This window comes from Pygoscelis adeliae, unplaced genomic scaffold (assembly GCF_000699105.1).
Source record: "Pygoscelis adeliae isolate BGI_AS28 unplaced genomic scaffold, ASM69910v1 Scaffold172, whole genome shotgun sequence".
NCBI classification, from domain to species: domain Eukaryota; kingdom Metazoa; phylum Chordata; class Aves; order Sphenisciformes; family Spheniscidae; genus Pygoscelis; species Pygoscelis adeliae.
This window is the reverse complement of record NW_008824338.1, coordinates 6,112,733-6,122,452: the sequence shown is the minus strand read 5'-3', so window position 1 is coordinate 6,122,452 and position 9,720 is coordinate 6,112,733. Positions and strand designations below refer to the sequence as shown.

At 41.9% G+C, this 9,720-nt stretch overlaps 1 protein-coding gene across 1 annotated transcript in view; it reads left to right on the top strand.

Moving 5' to 3' along the window:
* The first annotated feature begins 239 nt into the window (after positions 1-239).
* Positions 240-9,720, top strand: part of NMBR (neuromedin B receptor) — an 18,542-nt gene continuing 9,061 nt past the window's right edge. Inside the window, exon 1 of the mRNA XM_009319149.1 lies at positions 240-655. Within this exon, the coding sequence (XP_009317424.1) occupies positions 240-655 (416 nt within the window). The remainder of the gene's footprint in view (positions 656-9,720) is intronic.

The following is a 9,720-nucleotide window of genomic DNA, read 5'->3' as shown; positions in this document are numbered from 1 at the left end:
CCAAAAGCTGAAAGGGGATGGCGCGGGGTTTTTTTTTCCCCCCCCCCCCGCCCACTGCGCCGGCGGACGGTGCTTCCTCTGCATTTCTGAAGGGAGAAAACTCGACAGAGAAAAAGGGGGAGGAAGAAAGGCAGGAGGGAAAGGGGAGAAAGTTTGTTGACTCGCAGAGAGGCGAAGCTTTCCAGTGATTCCTACTGCACTTTGCACTTGAAGACCTCTGGTCTGCCTGAAGCTGGAGGATGGAGACAGAGCTGCCACCCGAGCTCACGGCAATGCCCCTGGGGGGGAATGGGAGCGCCCAGCTGGTGCCAGATACAGCCCTGCTGCCCCCGGCGCAGGGCACGGCCATGTTCACCATCCGCTGCGTGATCCCTTCACTTTACCTGCTCATCATCACTGTGGGCTTGCTGGGCAACATCACCCTCATGAAGATCTTCATCTCCAACAGTGCCATGAGGAGTGTGCCCAACATCTTCATCTCCAGCCTCGCTGCTGGTGATCTGCTGCTGCTAGTGACCTGCGTGCCTGTGGATGCCTCCCGGTATTTCTCCGAGGAGTGGCTCTTTGGGGAGGTGGGCTGCAAACTCATCCCTGCCATCCAGCTTACCTCCGTTGGCGTCTCTGTCTTCACCCTCACTGCCCTCAGTGCTGACAGGTAAGAAGGCTTGGCTCCCCCTTCTCAGCCCTCTGCAGCTTGAGCTAAGGCTAGCTGGAGCTGGCATGAAAAGTAAAGCACCCCTCTGATAAGGTGTCCCTGGTTTGCAATCCCCTCATTCCAACTTGTGAGTTGCCCATACTTCTCCTTCCCTCACTGACTGATTGCAAGTCTGGTGCTAACTTAAGTTAAAGGGTTTCTGGAAATGGGGGCGCCTGGGTGTCCAACTTCCAGGGTGCCAGCTGCAAGAACTGGGTTTAGTCCTGACTTCTGCACCTCTGGGATGGTCCTGTAACAGCCCATGTATTGAAATCTTATTCATTAGAGGAAGGTTTTAGACCCTAAGTATAATCCATGACAAGCCACGGTGATATGTCAACAGGCAACTTAAACGAAGAAAAGCACAGAGGTATTTTTAATAGATTTGTTTCTTTCTGCTGAGAAAGTGTGTGTGTGTGTATTTGTGCCCTAACAGAAGAGCAAGTTACCAGAGGTGACTGCCAGAACTAGTTCAGCATCTGGGGATTTGGAGGCACCAAACTGTTCTATTGTAATTGTCAGTCTTAAAATTTTGGTTCAAACTATTCATTTTGGCTTCTTCTGAACTTACAGAAAAAAAAGAAAATCCCCCAAAACAAACTGGAAAGTAACACTTCCATCTCCAGTACTTGTCAAATTAGGAGGAAACAAAGAGCTGGACCCCAAGTTTTTCCTCCCAATTAGTATAAATGGGTACTTAAGGGATTTAGAGCAACTGGGTGGCTGTTGGACTGTGCTTCAGGCTCTGAAAGACAAAATCTTGCAGTGTAATTGGCAACCTGAAATTAAATGAAATTATCCTTCTTCCCTTATCTAAGCATTTTTTTTTTAAAGCCAGAAATGAAAATGTTTAATTCCTTCTCCATGGGAGTTACCCCATTTTCTTTTGCTGGATTTTAAGCCGAACAAATGCATTACATTGGTGCATGATGTAAAAGCTTGAGTTTAGTAGCGTATCTTCACACTTACAGTAACGTTTCTTTAAAACTTTTAATCCTTTTTTTATAGAGTATAACTATAATTTATTTCTTTTTTGTAGCCAGTTCAGTAAATCATTTGATTCCACCTGCGAGTAGTCTTCAGTGGCCATCAATTTCAGTGGTGTTTGAATCAGGACCTAAATAAAATACTTGTGTATAAAGACTAACTTAAGAAAATGGATCTTATTTTTGAAGAAAAGCTTGCAAAACATACCTTAAAGTGGACACCTGTAACTCTCTGATTACCTCAGTTAAAGAGTATGTCAAAAACTGTCCTTGGAGAGCCAAGCAAACCTTGCAGTTTTCTTTCTGTTCTATTTCCACTGTTTAGAAGCACGATTGTGCTATCTTATTTGAAAGGGGAAGAAGTTATTTGCAAAGGACATCATATCTCTAGTGAAACACAATATGAGGGAATGCTGGTGGTTTAGTGTTTAAGGATTCGTTCATTTACTTTTTATATAGCTTTGGAACATTCATGGTATGCTTTTTCCATATAATTTTATATCCTTCTTTTAATATCAGCAAAGATTCAAGAAGTAATAACGCTGAATCTGTTTACACTGAATGCATTTAGAATTACGCATCCTAGAAGACAGCTACAGATGGTGTGCTGTGACCATATAAGCTTATAATAAATATGTTCCTCCAGCATTTTGGAGTCCACAGTATATACAAATATCAGGAATGGTTATACTAAAAATTTAACAACTCTGTTTCTTTAACCTCTGCAGTTACATTTTCAGTTACTGAGAACAAAAACCATTTCTTTTTCAGTCAGAGGAGCAGTCACTGACTTCAGAGTCCAGTGTCTTACCTCGTAGGGGCCCGAGTCATCTCTGAGTGAAGCTGGGTGCACTCTCAAGGGAGTCTGGGTTGGACTCAGGTCTACTTTTTTGTACAACAGACGCTTGTGTTGAACTAAAGGGGAGGCACTGGTGTGGAGGGGGTTTTGTCACGCTAATTTGTAGCCAGATCCTAACGTCTGTCGTCTTGACTAGATTCGGTTATGGGGAAACTGTATGTGTAATTACATCAGCAGATGAAAAGTGGTGGCAGCATCCTGCACCTAAGAGGTGATGAGGAGGCGAGGCCTGGCTGGGGGCAGTGTTACCTCCAGATAAGCAAACCTAGCATAGGATGTTAGCAGTTTGGAAGCAGTGATATCGCTAAAAAGGCTCCATTATAATCCAGTACATATTTGGTCTGGTATACAATGTCTTCTCAGTGAACCCTTCTTTCACAGATAATGCTCAAAGTACGTTTTAATATATGATCACAAAGCCTTTCCTGCTCTTTACTCCCCATTACCACAGGACTGAACAGAACTCCAGACATTAATTGCACTAAGGAACAGATTTATAAAAATTTACAGTTCTTTACAGTGTGCCTGCATGAATTAGGATAAGGGAGGTTGTCTTGGTTTCCACAGTGTAATTAGTACTTATTGTTAATGTGGAAATTCTGCACAGCAAATTACATATATGTGATACATTTAACAACAATGGCTACAGAAGCAATAAACTCTGAACGATCGTTACCTACAAACTGAAGCTATAAGGAAGAAAAAGTAGTATTCATTGGATATATATCTTTTCTAAACTTGCTTTATTTCTTTATTTATATATGGCTTTTTGTCACAGAAGTCTCTCTCAGCATCACTAGTGCTTTCAGTGTGACAAACGTGCACCTTCTATCTGGAAGCTTCGTTGTCTAGTACTGAGATTATTTGGGTTTTGGTTTGTTTGGTTTTTTTGTGTACAAACATGATATGTAATTTGTAACAGTGCTTCCCAGACTTCTCTAGAGCACACTTTCAGATTGAAATTGGCAGCACATAGCAGATCTGCCCAAGGTTGCCCATCCCCATCCCAGGAATAGCAGCTGGTCCTGTCAAACAGCCCTTCCCACCCTTGAGCTCCTGTGGGTCTGGCTGCCAGGGGTGCGTGGTGGTGCCCTGCTGCAGCCCCACACATTTTGGGGCAGAGGGGGGTGGGAGGTCAGTGGCAGTGGTGGGGATGGTGGCAGCAGAGACAACGCAGTGGTGGCACTGGTGGCGCAGTGTGTTGGCATCAGAGGAGGGTGCAGTCTGCCCCTCCTCCGGGGTGCAGAAGGCAGGACAGGAGCAGTGCTGCTGAGCCAGCCGTCCCCCTCTCACTGCCACGCAGGAGATGTGCAGGGACAGCACCCCTGCCCCTTATGGCCACTGCTCCTATTGATTTTCCTCTATTGCAGAGAAACCAGACCGCCTCTAGAAACCTTAAAACTTCTCTGGTTTAAAAAAAAAAAAGAAAAAAACAGAGGGTGGATTACAGAAAGAGAAAACCTAATAATTACAGTGGATGACAAAGGGAAAAAAGGAAGGGGATTGAGGGACAAAAGTACAAAACAAAAAAAACAGGGAACTGAAGGGGCCGTAGGGAAGAAGACCTCCAATAGCACTCAGCATGCCCTGAAAGTGCCCACAGAGCTGGTGCGTGATGGCCAGGGGTGCACTTCCTAGAGGTGTGGATGGACAAGGAAATAAAAATGGGTCCCCTGTCTAGCTTGCTTCTTCAGGGGCCATGGACTGCAGTTTTGGCCAGGGCTAATGGATGTTGATGAGAAAGTCCCAGGACTTGGTGTTGTCTTGGATAAGGAGGGTAAAAATAAAGATGTGAGAGGAGAATTGTAGCCAGGACTGCAGCATGGCACACATGAAGAAAAGGTGTGCCAGCATCTCCTCACTGCAAAAAAGACAGAAGCCAGGAATGAACCTGGCTTGAACTATGCCTGACTTGAACTATCCCATGAACTCGTTCACTCCTTCAGGGAGTGTTTTTCCAATTTATGTCCACGGTGGGCCATGCAGTTAGCCTGGAGTGCAAACTGGGCCCATGGGGCTCCTCACCCTTTTCCCAGGGCCGCTTTGTGCCTGGGAAGGACTCTAGGGTAAGGAAGTGGAGCACAAGTACAGAAAGATGTTTCCAAGATGCCTTTCAGAGCTAGAGGGCTGGATGACGCATAAACCTTGGTGTGGAGAGGTGGCTGGAGAAGCTCAGGGGGCGGTGGATTAAGAATGAGTGCTACAGTGTGCACCTCTGGCCATCACTGCATTATTGTGTATGCTGATGAAAAGCAATTGTATCCAGAAAATGCCAAGAGACCCGGGGTGAATAGACTTTGAAGGAATAAATGGCAGCTCCTTACAGCAGCTTTAGATTTGTCCCACATAGTATCTCCTTTTCTCTTTGGCTGTCATTTATGCCTCATTTTTCATGTGATCTGTAAAAATAAGATTAAATTTAATTCTGCTACTTTTTCTAGATTGAATTTTCTTTCTAATGAAGGGTTTAAATGTGTTAGCTCAAATACAGTCCTGCTGCACTCTAATGAAGACAGTGAAGCTGAACAGTGGAGCAACTGGCCCTACTGCAATTGAAATAGCGTCTTCTTTGTATTCTTCCTAAAAAGTGTAACAGAAAGACACCTTTGATGAGACACATACTTGATTAAGTAAAAGTAATCAGTAAAAACCAGGTAAAAAAGTTATTTTTCATTAGTGCCATGACTCCTTTCCTGTATCTTAATAACAAAGGAGTTTGAAAATTTAAATACATACTTAAATAAGTAAATACAGTGCCTGACTGAGATGCTACAAAAATGTATCCTATAGATTTGAATAGCTAAACTATTTGATCCTTTTTGCTTGTTTGTTTGTTTTATTTCTTTATTTATTTGCTTTAATTTTGGAAGATTGCAGTCTGTATTTTTAAAAGTGTAAAGAAACTCCAAAACGTTTTGTGCAAGTTTAGTATCTATGTGCTGACTTCTGCCTACAACGGATGACAAAAGCCATTCTGGCTCAGTTTGCATGCCTACTGTCTCCTACTTTTGGGGAGACTCAGGACATGTTTTGAAGACATTCAGAAGTGTGAAAAGGTGCCCTAGTAACTACTTTAGGATTTTTCATTAGTAAAATCACTCAATAAAAATTTCTTTTTACTCTACTTCAGAATTTATTTAAAGTTTCTTCTTTTGTTATATCAGGTGCTGATTCAGGCTGAAATATAGTGATTGGAGACCTCTAAAATCCTCACTTCTTACTACATGTAGTGGAGTAGGTGAAGCAGGAAAGTGGACATAATTTCCTTTTAAGGTCTAATAGTTGACATTCAGGGACTAAAGAGCCTTGGCAAGGAAAGTAGTGTTAAATGACATCCTGAAAATTACCTGTAATTAACCAAAGAATAAAGAAAAAAATAATCAAAGGTAAAATAAAAGACTATCTGTATAAGAGAAAAACAATGCCTTGACTGTATATAGTAGATGGGAAAACAAAATTGTATGGGACCAGTAGAACTATGAAATCTATAAGTATATCTCTTAGAAACCCTAACACTTGAGGTAAATGTATTGGGTGAATGACTTACTGAAGTACATTAAGAGAACTGATGGTCCAGATGTTTCTCTCACTGTAGGCTGTAGCAGTGTGGTTACAATTATGCGATAACAGGCAAAGCAAAAGAAATTTAAGAGAGATTGGGCAAGCTTTGTCTCTCACATTTATTTCAGATCACCCTTTAGTTTATATGTGCAAACTTGATGGACAAAATAAAGCTTGACAGAACACCTTTGATGAAACTCTAACATATTTTGTCAGGAGCAATCCTTTTTGTCGATTTAAACAGTGAAGTCTGTCCTCACCTGCCCCCACCCTAAAATGTTCGAGTTCATTTGTATCTGTTCCATACAGCTAAAAGGAATATGATGGAAAATATTTCGAAAGAAAAAAGCGATGGGGAAAAAAAACCACGCAACAATGCAGGAGAAATTTTGTATCTGGAGTAGACGAAGGAATTACCTATTTTAGGGTAAGTTTGTCCAAATCAGGCAATCCAAATCAGCTGTTGGAGAAGTTCCTCTTGTGACCATTTTTACACAGCTGAAAATGATTTCTCGGCAAATAACATTTTCCTCCCAAGCTAGGCAAATTTTTCTCAAGCTTCATACAGACACACGCATGTGTTAAACTCCTGCCTTTGTGCATGTGTCCGGTGTGTGCTCTTCAGTTAACACGGAAACAGCTTGATCCTGAGGATGGCGAAGTGAGAGATGGCCGTGGTGTTTATCCTAGTCGCCGATCAATGCAATGCCCGTGTTGTGCTGGCAGCAGCCAACTTTGCTTTGATGAACGTAAACGCCGGTGCCCGATAGCCTTTCGCAGGTTGCAACCTAAACCCCGAGAAACTGTTACAAAACCATTCCTCCTGTTTCCTGTTTCTTTGATCAGTTCGGTAAAAGCCTGTGCCTGTGGCAGACAAAATAGCTGCTGAGCAGCAGACCCAGCTGAATTCTTACCAAGCAGGCCTGAACGTAAATCTTCATAGAAGAACTGGTGTATTTCTCATGTAGGTTTTGCTGCAGGACCGTTCTTCCAGACTATATATTCCTAGTGCTAAATTCTTTTTGTCTTTTTTACATGTGCTAATGACACAAGGCATATGCAGTCACAATCCCTGTGTACTTCCGCTAGTAAATTCTAAATCCATGCTGAGATTCCGCCCAATTTGACAGTGTGATTACAAATAGCAAGTAAATTCTAACAAGTTCATGAAATTTGTGGAAGGTAAGAGGAAACCTACTTTAGTGTCCATTGAAGAGAAGTGTGTTTTGGAATTAACTTGGCACAACGTGTTAGATGTCAGAGAAAATAACCGAGAGACAAACAATCCATACAAACCTTGGCGTAATTAGTTCTGCTTCACATAGATTTAATTGTGTATTTCCAGCTTTGTATGAGCATATGTACAAATAACATTGTGGTGTGTGTATGAATATGAAAGAAATGGATTATTCTGATATGTTATCATTCTATCTCGTGTGATTCTCTTTTGTCCTTCACATGACTATCCCAAATATTGTTTCATTTTTTCCAAATAATTTTCACAGTATTTTTTTTAACATAGTGTCACGTTTGTGCTTTGGCTCCAAGTTTGTTTGATTGTTTGTATTTTAAGGACTGCTATATTAACTTTTTCCTCTGTGATTTTTTAATGTTCCTTTTTTTACTATGATGTGTATTTGGTTTTTTCCATCTACATTGATTTAAATGCAAAATTACAACAGAAGTTGCAAATGAAATTGAACTGGAAACAAGTTTAAAAGTGGCAGAGTGGAGCCTTCCAAATTATGATACTGGAGCAAATAAATGAAGTTGAAGCTTTCTGAATTTAGAAATTAGAGATTTAGGGTCTAGATTCTCAAATGGTAAAATCTAAGTCTGTTCCAGATACATTAACAGAGGTTTGGTTATTTAATTCTTCCTGGCTTGTAACATTTCTGAAAGTCATCTGACCATGTAATGTTCTCCTCAATAGTTATGTTATCTGCCATGACATGGACTGTTACTGAATTCATCAGGGAAATGGGAAGAATGATTTTGTAACAGCAACAATTTTATGAAGGTAAACTGGCACTGAGCATATTTTACACTTGGGATTTCTGCTTCCAGGCATTTTGGTTTCTGTAACTGATATTTTTATTGAACTTCTGCTCCAGCAGTGATGATTTTATGAGATCTTCTTCATTCAAGTATGTGTGGATATCATTGCTGGGAGTCATGCAGTAAGCATACGGAGGATATGCAGATAAGCATGCATCTCGTCTCATCAACCTAAAGGCAGGGGTATCAATGGGATTTGGATCAAGCCCATTTGGGGAAATGTTTCTCTTTCCTCAAACTCCTTTGACCCTTCAAGATTCAGAATATAAACTCTGAAAGAATAGGACAAGATTAGGTGTGGTTTTCTAAGATTTTTTTTCTTACAATAGGATTATAGTGAGGAAGAAGTAATATGACTAGATGGAGAACAGAGCACTAGGGGACAAAGCCAAACAATATGTAAGCTTGTCTAGGTTACATATTGCAATGCCTACTCTCTAACCTAGCTGTTGACCTTCCACTCCTCCTGTCGACCCCTCGTGAGCAGAATCCAAAATCCATAATTCCAAATTAGTGTTGGAATGAGGTAAATGCTCCAGAAAGGCAATAAAAGCCAAGAGAATACACATGCTAAGCTGCCTTGTACTTCCCAGTAGGAAATGCTAAATCCAGGGGTTTGTATGACACAGTTTGGTGAGAATAAGGTTGTCTTCTCATTGATGAAATGTTAATTTTGAGCCACTGTCTAGCAGGCCTGGGCAATGATTCCTGGACACCCTGGCTGAATGAATGCTCCGTTTCGTTCTTGGAGAGGCGGGTACCAGAGCTGCCTTTGCCACAGCTGTTTTGTGAAGGCTAATGACTTCAGTGTGCTCCAGCCATTATTTAAACACAACTTTGAGATCAGGCTCCTCAGCTTTGCTGTGCTTAGTTTCAGGATCCTAATGAAGCTTAGATGCAAACTGAATAGGTCTGGTCAGGGGAGCTCCCGGCATGCACAGCAGGGGAAATACAGCTACTTGCATAATTTAAAACTCAAAAAAGAAGGGGCACAGCGGGCCGCAGTAGACCAGCCATGGCGCGAGGCTTCTGGGTGGTGTTCTTAGGACCAGGCACCTGAAAGTGTGTGTTTTTGCTATACACATATGTTCATAAGCACATATATATGTGTGTATATATTTTTTTATATATATGCACACAAACTTATTCAACAGTGCCAAAACATAGGCCTGAGCACTGGTAGTCAACCACTTGTCAAACTGCTAGAGCAGCCCATGGTGTGGTTTTGACCTGGGTCATTCAGTATTCTCCTAAACATTTTCTAGGCATGATTCAGGATTAAACACAAGCCCAGAGGCCATTACCAACGGAAGTGTAAACTGCCTGTCTTGTTTGGATGTAGTAGTCTCATACTGGGACATTGAAAAGTTTAATGGGATGGTCATGGGTGTCCAGCCAATGCCACCTGGCCTCCAAGAATAGGCTCTGGCACTGTTTAGTTTGCTAATATAGATGTAGCAGAAGTTTTTGTTAGATTTGGCTCCTGGTTGCTTTCCCCTTTCCCCGTTCCCCTTTCCCCTTTCCCCTTTCCCCTTTCCCCTTTCCCCTTTCCCCTTTCCCCT